Source organism: Manacus vitellinus, unplaced genomic scaffold (assembly GCF_001715985.3).
Source record: "Manacus vitellinus isolate BGI_N305 unplaced genomic scaffold, ASM171598v3 scaffold_7_pilon, whole genome shotgun sequence".
Lineage (NCBI taxonomy): Eukaryota > Metazoa > Chordata > Aves > Passeriformes > Pipridae > Manacus > Manacus vitellinus.
In genome coordinates, this window is record NW_021940813.1 from 9,863,900 (window position 1) to 9,880,652 (window position 16,753).

Consider the following 16,753-nt stretch of genomic DNA (forward strand, 5'->3'; position numbering starts at 1 on the left):
CCAGGTAAATATATATAACCTTGAGGTTTAGGATTCTCTGTAACTGATTTAGACAGAAGTGTCAAAGATAGCACAAACAAAGTTGAAAACCAGCCGAGAAGTGAAAAGAGTCTGCTATAAATATAAACAATCTGCATTAGTAGTTTATAAAAGGGTCAAATTCATACCTTCAAATAAATTACAGCATCTGAGCCAACGCCTTCCATTGAGTAGAGTTTAAGGTCCCCTTGGAAGTACCTCGCGTACAGACGAGAAATTGGCAATCCATAGCCAAACCCAGCCTACAAAAGCAAGACAACAAGACAAAAACAGGATAAGTTAAAAAAAATGCAACAGATCAGTGTATTAATTTATAAAACAGAGGATAACTCAATATTAGATTGTATCAAATTATTTTTCAAGCTTTACTTTATTACTCAGCCTACAGTATAAGTCAGTATTCAGCCTTTTGAGGAATCTCCTTTTTCCCTATCCATTACTTTAAGTACAGAAAAAGGAAAAATATCCAAGTCCTTTGTTAGAATTCCCTTGTCCATTTTGCATTTTCTCCATCACAGAACACCATCTATGCTGTCTCCAACCATCAAAACAAACTGATATGCCCCACAGCTTCCTCACTATGATCACCACTGCTGTAATATTCTATTCCTTCTTTGGTAAAAATCAGATTTTTGACAGAATGCTTTTTAGGGATTATTCTTCTAAAATGTCTCCACAGTTAGGAGACTACACAAGAAAGCCAGAGACGACTGTTCACTTCATCCAGGTCACACTAAATGATTGCTGATGCCAGAGAGTTCAGAAGAGTCCTGCAGAGGACTGCACAGAGCAACACAAGGGAAACAGCCCTCACTGTTGAAGAGAAGATGAGGACTCCACAGCATTGAATGATCTACTGAGGATGAGACCCAGTACAATCCATAATATTTTCAAAGCATCACAGAGCTGACAGGTACAAATTTTAGATTTTTAAACTTACAAAACTAATACTCATAACCAAAGTTGCAACACGGTCAACACTTGGCACCTTTTCTAACTCTCTTTTGTCAGAAAAGTTATAAAAAATGCCCCAAGCCTGTCTCACTGCAGCCAGGGAGTAAGATCTTACTCTACACATCAACTCCTTCAGATGACTGGGTATGTGCCCAGAATCACAGTGGTTGGTTATTTACCCGAACCCCCCGCCCCGATTTTTTCAGGACTATCCACAGCAATAAAAGAAATATTCCAGATACACAGTTTGAAAAGAAGGATATACAAGACAATAGAGTAATACACTTCTTCATAATGGTGGACTACGAGAAGAATTAGACACCTGAAGTTTTCAAAAAACAAATAAATTCATTCCACTATAATATTTCTACAAAAGCAACCTGACAGATCAATGAGAATAATATTGCACTGGATCTTAAAAACAGAGTCCCAAAATGCTATAAAAAGAGAAGCCTAAGAAGGACTTGCAAGCATTATGCCCAGCTAATGTGTGCTATCACTTCATAGGAAATCCCTTGAGGGAAAGGTGAACATTAAACAACTTTTACTACAGTATCCATCACAAATTCTCTTGTTGTAATCTAGTCTCTCTACAATGTCTTTTGGCCTCTTTGCCTTGATTTTACAGAAGTCTAAATTTAGTATTAAATTGCTTTAGAGTTGCTCACTCAGTTCTGAGCAAAACTACAAACAAAAATGCCAAAGGTACCCCTTTCACACTGCTTGTCATAGTTATTAGTGTCCATTTCCAGAGTTAGAACAGTTGCTTAGCTGCACTTTTTCAAACAACATTATGTTTTAAATTTCTCAAAGACTGCCATTAGAGACATATGCATCACTTTCAAACACCTGGTCTCGAAACTAGATGTATTTCTTTCTTAACCTCTAAAAAATTAAAGTTACTCGACTGTCTAAGAAAGAACTAAAAAAAAAAAAAGTCCAAGAGATGACTTTCATCTTTTCTGGAGACTGGACAATAAATGCATTACAGAAATTATAAAGCACAGCAACCAAAAGGCAAATGGTGAACAATACATACCCCAGGACCCGCTCAAGTAAAAGGCAGTATCAAACAACACTGAAAACACATTATATGTTCCTCACTCCAGAATTACTCCTTCTGAAAACCCATGCCCAAGTTCTGTTTGTCTCCTGTTCTTTTACACTCTCTGCTAGCCCACATAATCATCATTTCACAGAGCCCTCTTTCAAAAATTTCCTGTCAGTCTCTTCTGTACATTGCCTTTAGGGTATTTTCCAAACTGCATAACTTAAAAGAAATATGAAGACAAGAGATCCCAGAAGAGTCCCTTTTTAAATCAAGACCTTGCAAAAGGTCTGTTTTGCAAAAGACAATTAACAAGAAGTGATTACTACGTATGTCTGTGCTTGACCTACAGGACAGAATAGTCCCTGATGGCACATCTGCCTTGAGAAAGAAAATCTTCTTAGAGCAAATTTATCTTTAAATATTACAGTATGCATTATACAAATAGGAGATTATTATGTTTCTGTGTTACTAGCATTGACAGGTTTAAATTAAACTAACTGAGGCCATGTTTCTGCCACTATAAACAAAGAGATAACCTGTAAATTCTCATAGAAAACCTCCTATCATTAAGCATGACCATGTGTTTTTAACAGGTACAGTATGTGTCGAGTAGCACATAGGAAGGTAACAGCTGCTAGGATCCAAATGCTGCCATGGTAACAAGGTTTCTCAGCAGTTTTTAAACAACATTTGCAAGGACAGTGACGGAGAATTTTCCCCAATCAACAGAAAGATACCTCTCTTCCACTGCCCAAGTCCATGAATGTTTCATAACTAGACAGGGTATCCTATAACAAGGGAAGGAGTGTTAGAACAGAAAAATATGTCTCTTTACACTGCACTGCAGTTTAGAATATAATCTAAGTAAAGAATGACACAAGCACAGACCTACCTACATTTTGGAGCACTGTAATTCTTTAGTGGTTTGGTCTTTGGCACTAAGCACTAAAAAAACTCCTTCTGTATGGACTTCAAAGAGGATTTATATGGAACCTACTGCTGAAGAATTTTCATTTCTATACAGACATACAAAGTATAGCATCATTGTTTCTGGATAACTGGATCTGGGCCATAATACATAAGGTGTCAAACTTCACTGCTAAGCCCTTGTTCCTCTTAGTGGAAAGATATGCCACAGACTCACAGTTCGTGACCTTTTTCTTTTTGCACACACGTAAATAACAGAGTTTAACACCTCTTCTCAACATTCATGTACAGGCACTGGTCAGACTCATGGGGCAAAAGGGAAACAAGCCCTGAAAACAGGATACAGTAGAAGAATACCAAGTATAAATGCCACAGATTCAAAGTAAGCAGTTTTGGAGACAAGGAAATAAACACAGGAATGCATTGCTAAAAGATGCATTGAAAAAAAAAAAGAAAGAAAGAAAGAATAGTGTCAATCCTAAGATGAACACATTTTACAATCAGAGCTACAAAGGAAGAGACAATTTAATAGCGAATACAACTGGTAATCAAGGTATAAGTTTATCGTGAGAACAAGTTTCAGGAAATCCTTGTAGGCTGATACAGTAAATTGCTGATCAGAAGTGAGACAGAACAAAGGCAGATTATGCATCAAGAGAGATTCTATCATTTGTGACAAAGAAAAAAGCTTATATTTGAATTAAGGCCTGTTCCCCATCACTCATCACATTCAAGAAGATTATCTACGAAAAAGCCAAAGTCTGAAACATATTACTGAGATGTGTTGTAGAGGCAGGAGCTGTGAAGGATTAGTGCCAAGTCAATGCAGATATAGAACTGGGTTTCACACCTATGACAGTGGCAAATGCTGGTGAAAACAATGCAATATATTTATGTACCACAATGGTACAAACTGTGGACCAAGACAGTACCACAAAGACTTTCTGCTCATAATTTAAAAGGAAATTTATTACCTTTAAGTCCCTCTGAACTGATTTTACCCTCAGTTTATTGTTAATTATTCTATATCCAAAATAGTCACAGGGACAGAACAAGAAGAAACAGCCTCAAGTTGTGCCAGGGAGGTTCAGGCTGGATATCAGGAAGAATTTCTTCATGGAAAGGGTTGTCAAGCATTGGAACAGGCTGCCCAGGGAAGTGGTGGAGTCACCATCCCTGGAAGTGTTCAGAAAACAACTGGCCATGGCACTGATTGCTATGGTTTAATTCACACGGTGGTGTTTGGTCCAAGGTTGGACTGGATCTTGGGAGGTCTTTTCCAACCTTAATGATTCTATGGTTCTACACTCTGTGCCACAGTTTATTATCTGCCTGAAGGCACTTCAAGTACAGAAGTATCAGCAGAAAAAAGAAGAACACTTAAGAACATGCTAGATGAGAATGCTCCTAAGCAGGGAAAGGATATTCCTCCAAGAATCAACTTCTCAATGTGCTTAAAGATAAAGGATTGCACCAGAGGCAACAGAGGACAAAGACAAGAAGAGGCAAGAATACAGTATCTGTATTAATCCACTTACTGAAAGCCAGTCAAATTGAACAGTAACTATATAATTTTTTATTACAATGAGCCATTATGTAATTTAATAAAGCAATTTAGAAATACTATTTTATTTTAATAACAATTTTAAAAAAATCATACTTGCTGAAAGAGTCTACACATTCAACACTGAAATAATTTCCTGCCTAGAAGAAACTATGGGGAGATTTTTTTGTGTGTGAAATCTGGCCCTGATACATCTCAGAAGGGAGTATCACACGAGATATTTCCAACTGAATGGGAATATACGTGAAGTGTTCATATCAGGTGCAGGTTTGGAAATATTGTTTTAAAATGTGTTTTTACAGTCCATAACTTACATAAAAATGATTTTCTAGCTTCAATATAAGCTTGAGTATTGCCAGGAGGTGTCTCTCAAGTGCTAATTCTGACAGTGTGCTCACCCTTTCAATAGGTTAAGGTAACTTAGAGAAACAGTAATTTACACAACAAAGAGGAGCTCATTAGGTTATCCACCTTCTCAGTAATAAAGCACTAAAGATCCTTCCCATTAACTCGAGAAAATACTGTGTTTATGCAGACATGCTTGTTTCCAAGAATCCAATATCAAGACAAAGAAAAGTAATTTTCTATTCCACAGACTAAGTGGTAACAGAACCCATTTTCTCCTATTTTACCTGCATAGCCTTGTTAATGATAAACAAGTTCTTCGATGGAAAACCTGATCCAGTGGATTGCAGTGAAGGGAAATGTAAAGCCAGAGTAGTGCAAAGGGACATTTAAACACATACTGCAATTGCTTACCAAAGGCACAGCTCTCGAGGGCTCCAAACTAGGCCTGGGTGCTGTTGAGTACATGTAGTTAAACAATCTGTCTATTTTTCTTAGAGGAACACCTCCACCTTTGTCACTTATCTAAGGAATGAAAATTTAAGAGTTTTAAACATCATGTTCTGGAAAAAAAAATAAAAAAACTCAAGCAGCATTATTTAAATTACTTTAGAAACATTAGAGGAGCATCTAGGGACTTTAGGGCTGTTTGGTTTGAGGAAGCTGAGGGTGACCTCGTTGTTCTCTACAGATTCCTGAGGAGATGAAGTGGAGGGGGAGGTGCTGATCTCATCTCCCTGGGCTCCAGTGATGGGACATGTGGGAACAGTTCAAAGTTGCATCATCAGGGGAGGTTTAGACTGGACATTAAGAAGCATTACTTTACCGAGAGAGTGGTCAAACCCTGGAACAGGCTTCCTGGAGAGGTGGTCAATGCCCCAAGCCTCTCAGTGACCAAGAGGCGTTTGGACAATGCCCTTAACAATGTGCTTTAACTTTTGGTCAGCCCTGAAGTGGTCAGGCTGTTGGATTAGATGTTCCTTGTAGGTCCTTCCCCACTGAAAATATTCTATTCTAACGAATAAAAAGTAAGTGGTACAGTAACTAATCTACCTTTCCAAATTACAAGTCATACTACTCTAAACATGGAAGGTTTCTAGGTTGCATATTATTTTTAGACGTTTACCTTAATAGATAGATCTTCTTTCCCCAAAGTGACTAAGGTTTTGATCGATGGATAGGCTTCTTTCTTACCTTCATGCCATTCAACTGTAGCTCTCATTGAATTCTGAAGATAAGAGAAAAAACAGTCTCTTTGATTCTAACTTCACCATATATACTTTTTGTGACAACTTAAAACTTGCATTTATTCTGTTGAATCCAGATAATTTGTCCTACAATTGCATACAAGACAGAAAAGGCTGTATTTAACACAAATTCAAGAAGTGCTGTCAAGTCAGTGAATTGTCCAGTTAAATTTTTACATAACAACTTACTCTACATAACTTTTATCTATTTGATATAGTCAAAGAACAGAAAACAAGACTCTTTTTTCTGTGTGAAATCAAATAATTATATCCAAGGGATATTTCATCATATATTTTAACAGAGTTCCCACTGCCAGTCCCTGAAAGATTCCTTACAGCTTTAACTTAGTGGTTTCATCCCGTTTCATGACTTGTACCAAAACATACTTACATGTAGTGTACAAACTCTCATCTGTTCTGCCCTAGAACTAATGTTACAAATGACAAAATAGGGGAATATTTAAATGAACATACTTGACAAATGTCTGAAATCAACCCCAAAAAACCCAATATTTAGAACAGGTTTCTCTCTGACCAAATGCCTGTTTTCCCCTCAGTTTCTAGTGCTCAATTGCACCACCTAGAGACCTCCCCTATCTTCTTTCAAACCATGGAACAGCTCTCAGAAGTTCCATTTTCACTGTTGTTCCAATTATTCACAAAACACAAACAAAACTAACACAGAGCACATCATTTACACTACTCAAAGACACATGGGCTGTTTTCACAATAGGGACACTAATCCTAATCAGTCCTCAAATATGCAATATAGAAGCAAGCTCATGAAAATTGCAAGGTTATGAATATTTCATCACTGCAAAAACAGACTATCGTGAGAGTTTTAAGTTAATCAGCTGCAAAGGCACAAAAGGAGAAATGGGAAAACAGTTGTTTTTTTTCAGTACACCAGGGTATAAGAGAGGGTTATAAGTCTGGCTTTTTAGCAAGTGAAGAGTGTTTGAAACTTAAGAATAAGGTTAAGAAAGGAAAACTGAAATAACATCTAAGAGCTGTAACTGAAAGGAATCTCAATTTCGACGGAAATAAGTTCGTAAAACCCTTCCAAATATTAACAAGCACAACCTACCTTGAATAATTCAAATAACATATGAAACAAATGAGAAGGTACATAGACTACTTGAATAGGCTTGTTTGGAGCTTTAGCTAAAAAAAAAAAAAAAGAAAAAAATGTGAAATTATTTATTTTTTCCCCAAATAGTATTTTGTAGCATTGCTCTTTACAGGAATAACACGCAATTCTTCTGCTGAAGTTTGGAAACATCTTAGTCTTATGTTTGGCAGCTGTCCAAAATTTGGGAGAGGATCACTCAAGAAAATTAATTTATTTTTTTTACTTAAAACAATGAGCTACCTTTTGTCAATAGAAATTATGAACAAAAAGCAGTCAATAAACTGACTAGGCCTGTCTCATCAAGTTTCATATCATCCAATTTTCATCTTTATAATCAACTTGAAGCATATTTTCATGTGAGAAGTTTATGACAGGATTTAAAGCACAGACGACTTAAAAAATTTATAATTTTACCATCTTACACGAAAGAGCTCACCACTGGGGCAGAGAATGCCAGTGGAATTCATCAGTTTATAAGCATACTTCAGAATGAAATAAGATTCAGCTCCATTAGAATATCAGTTAGAAGGCAGGCAGGTTTCCTTTACAGTTATGAGAATTTTTGACCATTTTATTTTCTTTAAAGTGATAGTGAATTCAGCATAAAGAAGTACACCATGATGATAAACTATAATCCAGGTGCCCACACAGACAAATTAGAAGAAAAGTAGCTGCATGTAGGACTGCAGAGTTCAAATTCTAACTTACAGTTAATTAACAAAACTAGAAATGACAGATAATAGCAAGGAGCTCTCTTAAATTAGTTTCATAATTACCATTGAATTCTTCAACTTCCAGATCAGGTGCCACCGTGTAGTACTGCTCACATAACATCTTAGCTGTTTCATAAGCATCTATGAAATAACAAACAAACACCGATTTATCAAAATCTCCTAGAGATGACCAGCAGTGTTTGTCTTCTCTGTGAAAGACTACAAGCAGAACACTCATTTTGGGAACTAGTTTACAAACACGAGCTGGTATCCAATCTAATCCCTTTTTGTCTGTGAGTTTGTAGCCCACTAGTCAAGAAAGGGTAAAATCCATTTAAAGCTCTACAAACAAAAACACAGTACTGGAGACAAGCTATTTTTCATCTTTGTTCAGGGCTTGAAAACCAGAAGGGTATAATCTTAGGCTGACCATAATATCTACTTATTTGTTATTTCCTGATCACAATTTAATGCTTGTTCTTTCCATCTCAAATAAAAAACCGATGACATTGAAACCATAAATTCAGTTTTTCCAAACACAATACTGATTACAATACTTAGTTTTCAAGGTCATCTGGGGGCAAAGCTGGAATTTTTAAGATTCTTCATTGTTTCTTACTGAACCAAAAAGAACCCCCTAGAAGATACCTCCCCATAATCCAAATCAGACTGCTGAAATATAGCAAGAAAGTTTGTCATCTTTTGCCACTCCTGTCCCCCAAGGCCTGCAGTGAGAGGACAAAAGGCAATGACCTTAAGCTGAGACAGGGCAGATTCAAGTTAGGTGCTACAAAAAGAATTGTCACTGTTAGAGCAGTCAGATATTGCAATAGGTTGCCCAGGGCGGTGTTTAAGAGGCATGTGGGTCTGATGCTGGGTGATGGTTTAGTAATTTACAGGGTACAGTGGTGCTGGGCTGATGGCTGGGCTGGATGATCTTAAATGTCTCTTCCAACCTTGATGATTCTCTGATTCTGTAATACTGGGCCCAACATTGTTTAACTTTATCCATCAGCAACTTGGATGAAGGGGCAGATGCCTCCTCAGCAAGTTGCTGATGACACAAAGCTGGGAGGAGTGGCTGAGAGGGCTGGGCAGCCCTTCAGAGGGACCTCTGGTTTTGTTACTGTTGTCTAAGATCTATTTTAGCTACTTGCTTGAAAATTGGACATCGTTTTTTCTGACACTGTGCACTCCTCTGTCCAAGGCAGCAACTATGAATCTGATGATCAAAATTGATACAATTATTGCTATTAGAAGGAAAATCTAAACAATCCACATGACTAACATATACAATGCTGAGGCTGAAGTGTAGTAAGGTCAATCAAAAGGAAAGAAAGCTGCTGAAAAAGGCCACCTCAGGAGCCCAAAAGAGGTAGAAAAAGCTATAAGAGCTATAAAAAGGATTACAGAGTGAGTTATCATGCACGCCAAAGTCTGGCATAAGAAAGGGTTCCCTCTTCACCAAAAGCTGGAGAGAAAGTGAAGGGGAGAAATATACTCTTCCCCCCTTTGCAGCTACATAACCAGCAGCCAAGGACAGAGCGTGGAATTCTTCCCTACAGCAAAACCTGTATTTGTAAATAGATACACCCAGAGTGTGAAGCTTCCATGAACAAGTTCTTGAAGCAGCCAGCAATGCCTCATGCCTACTTATTAACATCCTGAAAGCATATGAACATTCTCAACATTAAGCAAACAGGATTTCCAGTGTGACTGTGCCAGACCACTCAGGTACAACCATCACATTCATGCCTTCTGTGCAAGAGAGAACAGGCTGTGGTATGATCCAATGCACAGAGTAATGGGGAGTTTCACTGGAATATCTGTACGCCCAAGGACATTTTACTGGAAGACCTAACTAAACAAATTGGAAATTACTCCCAGTTTTCTGCAGTACCAGCATCAGATATAAAAGCACTACATGAGAACCTGCTGCTGAGTATTTCAGGAAAACATCTAAAGTTTAACAAAACACTTACACACTTCGTCTGATATTTGAAAGGACAGATTAAAACTATTAAAAATCAAATTGTTCTCTTAGTTCTCTTAACAGAATTTCCTCTATTCTCAATAACGAAGACATCAGAAAGTCTCAATAAGCCCATGGCAACTTCAGAACTTCCATTTCTTCTTTTCTTATTTTATTAAATGAATTTAAATCACCTTCAGTCTCTTGTACCTCAATAACATATTTCTGAATATTCTAAGTTGGGGGGTGGGGTTCAGTCAACAAAAATGTTAACTTTATCTTACCTTTAACCACCTCTGCCACATCACAATTAGGATCAATACTTCCAATATGTTTGGGATGAGCAGGATTAATATCTCCACCAAAAAGTAGTGCTAAAAGAAAAAAGAAATGACAATAAATTATCTATTAAACTTGAGGCAGCCCCAAAAGTTTAAATCTGATGGTATCTGAGACTTACTGGATAGTGCATCATTTTGTAAAAAGATACTGTAGCAAATTGCCAGAATCCTTGTTAGACAAATACTTCTCCAATTCTTCCTCTTCCCTGCCCCCCTTTTTTTTTTTTTAATAAGTTTTTATAGCTAAGACTAGCTAGAACAGAATTAGCAATATGGGTGAGTCAAGGTGAAAACCTACATTTCAAAGCAGACTATCAAATATTAGATAAAATTAAAATGCTTCATTCATACCATTATGTCAGAAGAGAAGCACTCACAAAAATGAAAATATTACAATAGAAAGGACTGAGGAACTAAGACATCATTAAAAGCCTTTTACACTCACCTAAAACTGCAATTTCACAGCTGGCACAGAGGTCTCACTCACTCACACAACTTTTTCCCTGGCTCTCAGCAACATGATCCCACTCCCTCTTTGCACAAGGGTCTGGTCCTCACCAGACCCTTCACTGAGAGCTTAACTCTCAAAGAAGTAGGAAGGTTTTACACTTTATTTTAAGAGTGAAATTGCCATTTCAGCAAGTTAGCGAGCTCTGATATGAAGCAGGTGCAGTATGAGGTGAGCAAGAGACTAGATGTGAAAGCTGTTCCTGTCCTGGTCATGGTGAGCTCAGACACCAGCCACTGCACCCGGCAGAACACACTGTAAGGAACAGCTTGCCAGTAACACAGGGAACAGAAATGCAAACTACATAAAAACTTGTTTTGCATTCTGCTTTCTAACTGTCTTTTCTTTCAGTGCTTCAAGATTAATATTTGCCATCCTGGACAGATTACTAACATTGCTAACACAGAGACATTATACAAGGCTAACTAAACTTTAAGCATCTACAAGCAGTTTTAGGCTTCAACCAATTAAGTAAGAGGTCCATAGGAAAACCTAGTTCAGTTCAATGAAGCAAGTTTAATATTTTAGAATTAGTGTAAATTATGCTAGTGTTCAGCTCAAGAATTCTATTAGGACAATGGTTTTACTCTATTGCTGGAACTCTTCTACGAGAGCCTTTTAACTTGGTTTATGTCTATCATTTGTCTGCTCAGGTACAAGTAAAGAAAAAGCTGCACATTTATCTCATTTTGTATGCTTCACCACATTCAAATTATCTGTACACACACAGCAAGGCATTTGTTAGTCACATAAAAGGTTACTGGAAACACACACAACTTGTAGTAAAACTTATACTAAATACTCCAGTGGCCACATTATCTGTAGCGTACAACAATTGCTAAGAGTTCATAAAAGCAGAATACTGAGCAGAGAATGAAGCTCTAGAGCTAAAAGGCACAAGACACACTAAAAGAGATCACAAGACTGTCCTTAACTTTACACAGATCACTTTCTGCATGGTTGCACATACTGGTTAGTAAGAGCTGTGCAAGTAATTCCTTTCACTCTGTAACATGAATATAAAAAAGTAAGTTTATTAGTAACAACAAATGAAACAGAACCTAATGACAAAGGGTGACTAATTCCAGCACTTATTCATATATAGGAAATAGGAAGGGAAGACAAGGGATATAATTTAAAAGCTAAATTTAGAAATACTCAACCCCTTTAGAAGGCAAGAAAAGTCTAGATAACTTGATAAAAAAAAACAACAATAAAAATACATATATTGCATAACCTATTCAAAATTTATGGCATCTTTGCATTTCACTAGGAAATAAATATCAGCTCTACAAACTATGTTGAAAGATTTGTTAGCAGAAAGATACAGCTACTCTACTGCTATCTCAAAGTAGTTCACGTATCACTACACAAACCATCTCTGCCAACAAGACTAAAAAGTGACAGCCATGCTGACAAAGACTGACAATTCTAAAAGAAAATACACTGGTGTTTTGGGTTCATTTCTCATCACTGCAAAATACCAAACCTACCAGTTGCCAGTATATATTCTACCAAAATTCGTACAGAATATTAAGAATTAGTCATGAGTAAGGAAACAAAAGCAAAACAAAGCTATAGCTTCAGGTTCATAAGCAATAACTAATAAGTTTTCAAAGAAGAGAAAAGCCATTACTTACTGTGTTGGTTAATAAGCATGCGGAAAGAGATGCGGTTGGTGTAGAATCTATCTAGAAAATACTGGATGTTACTGCTAACAAATGGATCAAAGCCATATTTTTCCTTGTATTCAATCACCCCTTGCGCCATGGTTGGAACCACATCATTGTGTCTGTTCCTGACTTTAATTAAAACATCTAAAAAGCTAGAGAAAAGAAAATTAGAAACAGATTGTTAATTAAACTCAATCTTTTTTTTCTGAAACTCAACCACAACACAAGCATTTTACCTATTTACTATGCCTCCCAGTCAACCAAAAAATTATCAGAGAGAGAAGACAAAAATACAGCAGTGCCTAAACAAGTCTATTTAAACAGGAGTATTTGGGCAACTTCTCACAGCACCTGTGAAGCATCTCAAATTAAGTTACTCCTCCCACAAACATTCCTTTAAATTAAATTTTTCTTCACCATTCATGGACAACAAAATATTTTCTTTTACTGCAATCATGTTCACTATGGTAACTGTCATTCCCTGCAACTTTTAACAGGAGCTGAGAGGTTGGAAAGGAAACTCAGTAAAAACAACCCGACTGCCCTTCACAATTCCTAAGAGAAATTCGTTTTTAATTCCTAACACCTCAACCGTGCAGTGAACCTGGAATGCACTTCCTTCACCTGGCAGATCTTTTGCTAAGTTGGAATCTCAGGACAGGTAACTGTGTGACTCCTGCTCAGTTTCCTCTCACACCGCTGGATGGCAGCGTGAACACAACCGAGCTCTGACCGGTTCTTCTCTTCTCTGCTAGCTCGGCAACTTTCAGGATAACACTTCCATTGCTTTTAACAAGCACTTACTTTGAAACAGCTTGGAGGATTTTTGTTGTTTCTCCTGCCAGGGCAGCTAAACACCTCTGATCTTCCAAGTGCTCATCCTTTTTTTTCCCCACATGCAGACTCATATATACGTGAAATATCCATTATTAATAGCTTTCTAAAGCCAACACATGGAAAATCAGCAGTACTCAACTCTCCTACATTCTCTAATATTAAACTAACATTAACACTGCAATGATTATATGAGGTTGTTTAAAAAAGTCCACAAGGTGAAATGCAGCTTTCCAAAGAAACAACAGCTGGGAGGCTCATTCAGCTATGCCTGTATCTGCAATTCCAGTGCTCCTTTTTCAAAAACCATCAGCAGCAAAACATCCTTGGTAGATTTATAATGACCACTGAAAAGAAATGTAGTCATTATTTTTATCAGCAGTAGAATATACACCAGCTAAGGAAAGAACAATAGAAATCATTGAAAGGTCATCTAGTCCAACCCCCCTGGAAATGAGCAGGGGAAAGAACAAAGCCACCAAAAGTAAAAAAAGACTAACCATTAGTCACCACATTTGAACCAGACACTTTCTTCCTTTTCAGCAACCACTTAGCCAAGGCAACCACTTGACAGTACACCATACCATTCTTAACAAGTCATACAGTTCGAAAATTATTTCTCCCACTCTACACTGCCAGCTGGAAAGAAATATAGCTTCGTTTTTAATAGGGTTTTTTTTCCATTCTCCTTAGTGTAACCACCACTTTTCACCTATATGTCAACAAACAGTTCAGTAGTTTTTCAACATTATTCTGTTGCATACAAAAGGAGAAGCTTTAACTGCCTAATTTCCCAATCTAAATACTATCATGATATAGAATGACTGTTCTCTTACTTAACAATCTTGCTGACTGGGCAGCTTAAAATATTTTATTGCTTTTCATGCTTTTTATGTTTATTAAGTCTTGATTCTGTGTAATCTGTTACCACTGAAAGCTGATGTTAGAGACTGGTGCCTGGCTGTACTCGAGCTGCTTTTCTGTTTCCAAGCAACAAGACAGTAGCCAAGAGCAGAGCTGAAAGCAACACTTACAGTCAGGTCTGAAAGAAGCGACACCACTCTCTACTGTTTGCTCTGCTACTTGTTTTTAAATACCTCCACTATCCACAATATATTCATGATGCCACGGGGGCAAATTGTTCACTGATATCCCACTACCAAAGTGCCTGAATGCACAGAGCATGACAAAGGGCTGGGAGGTTTATCTGCCACAGACCAGCAAAATCATAGCTGAAGCTTAGTCAGCATAAAAATTAATAAAGAATGCCTCATTATTGCAGTGACATGGCAAACCTCCCGTTCCATCTTCAAAGATAACTCAGTTCACTCCTGTGTTTCCATCAAGCAGATGCTTTTAAAGGACCAAACACAAGAAGCACACAAGCACATTTCAAAGTGGCAGGGCAGAAATCAAAACACGCCTCCTTAATCTTAGCACTCATTCCTTACAATCCCTCTAACCACCACACCCCTGAAAGACACAAAGCTTTTACTGTATTCAAATTGTGGGAAACCATATCAAGGAATTTTTAAAATGCTCATGGGATTAGCTGGGAATACTCTAGATTAGTTCAAAAAAATTTATTTACCCATTACTTTTTTTTTTTGCAATTCTCTGTATTTTATTTTCAAAAACCAAATTAATAAATAATGCAGTTGGTTTGACAAATAAGAAATTATTAATATGAAGCTATTTTAGTCAAGTGAGCTTCAGTGGCTTCTGTATTAACAGAAAAATATTTAAGGCATTACCAGAGCTATTAAATAAATGAAGTCTAGAGACTTCTGCAAAGACAATTAATGAACGTCACAACATGAGTTTTTAACTTCCTAATGACTATATATATTATTCTATTTTGATCTATCATCACAGTGGAAGACAAGAAGCATAAGAAAATCAATATAAAGACAAGGGGAATTTTTGCTATGTCTCTTATCGATAGTATTATCTGACAGATGAAAAACAAGAAAGTGATGAGTAAAAACCCTTTTAAATGGAACAGACATGCAATTTATTTTTTTTTTTTTGATTGGATGCTCTTTTTTAAAGCAGTGCTAGCTGGTAGCTGAGTATTACCAGAAAGAGAGGTAAAAGTTCACACCCTGAAAGACTTCTGTAGTAGGCAGTCTATCTACTCCAAAGCACAAAACTAACTGAAGCAGCATTTACTTAAAAGTAACAAAACGGCACCTTCTAAATCAATATACTCCAATATTTACTTAGTTCAAATTGCTTACAGAATCCCTATTTTAACTGCAGGGCTGTAGAAAGGCAAGTTATTTGTTTACTAAGTTTCCTCTCTGTTGTGTTATCTCTAGACTTACTGACAGCTTATTGACTCAGCGGCTCTCAGCCCCGGGACACTCCCCCACACACCCTCCCATGACAGGGTCACAAATAGAAAAGCAGCAAAGAAACTAAGGGGTGTAAAAGCTGGAGTAAGTGCTCCTTGAAAACACGGGTGAACTGCATGTTTTACCAACTCTTCGATTTTTGCAAAGCAACCTCCACCTGTGTGTTTATACAGATGCATATTGACAACTTGGGAAATTTCCAACACTTCTGCCAGCTTACACCCTTCACCAAGGGTGGACACCTTATCTCTGCACTCCTGCTATCATACTGTTTGATAGAACTGTGGAAAAACTTCCACCTGACTCCTCTACAGCTTGAGAAAAGATATTTGTGCTATCAGAAATGCAAAAGCAAGCTACCATTTGGCATATGCCCATAATGCTGACAGTGACAGTAATGTGGCGATGTCACAGTAAGTCTCCATAAGCTCTGCTGACCAACAGAATGTAACAGAAACTGAAACACCTCTGAACCTCTTCATCATAGAAGTGCCAGGACAAAAAATCCCTTCATAAAAAGGTAACATTCTTGAACATGCATCTGCCCTCCAAGTCATTCACTAAGAGCAGAGCTAAACTGGGCCACTCTGAAAAACATCAACTTTAGTTTAGTCTCTGTGCTTACTCCTGTGCCTGCTCACCCTCTCCACTACGTGGGTACTCCTGTCTGTCTCTGATGGTCACACACTGGAACAGTTTAGGGCCCACAGGGCTAAAAGGGGGCTATTTTTCCACTCGATCAACTTCCCAATTCACTTCACTGCATGGCTTCCCAGACAGCTGTGCCACTACACGGAGAACATCTACAATACTGTAATACTAAGAGATAAAATGGCTTCCTCAGAAAGAGAGCCCAAATTCTGAGAATACCAGAGCAGACTCCCCAGACAAACAGAGATGTAACACAAAAATCGGGGGACAGTTTTATGTTCAACTGATAAAGGCATTGCACCATTTTCGAAAGCATTAATTGAGGAACCACTGCCAACACTGTGTATATCTGTGGATATCCAACTTCTCAGGAAGATCATTTTAGCTCCCCTTCTCTCCTGTGCTACTGTTACCCTGATCAGCTATAACAGAAACTGAAGTCCAC

At 37.6% G+C, this 16,753-nt stretch overlaps 1 protein-coding gene across 1 annotated transcript in view; it reads right to left on the bottom strand.

The window, feature by feature from the left end:
* The window catches only part of PDK3 (pyruvate dehydrogenase kinase 3), a 51,536-nt gene that overhangs the window by 5,525 nt on the left and 29,258 nt on the right, over positions 1 to 16,753 (bottom strand). The window contains 7 exon segments of the mRNA XM_018073230.2: positions 168 to 281; positions 5,295 to 5,405; positions 6,007 to 6,108; positions 7,215 to 7,291; positions 8,036 to 8,113; positions 10,229 to 10,318; positions 12,434 to 12,618. Coding sequence (XP_017928719.2) covers positions 168 to 281; positions 5,295 to 5,405; positions 6,007 to 6,108; positions 7,215 to 7,291; positions 8,036 to 8,113; positions 10,229 to 10,318; positions 12,434 to 12,618 — 757 coding nt within the window.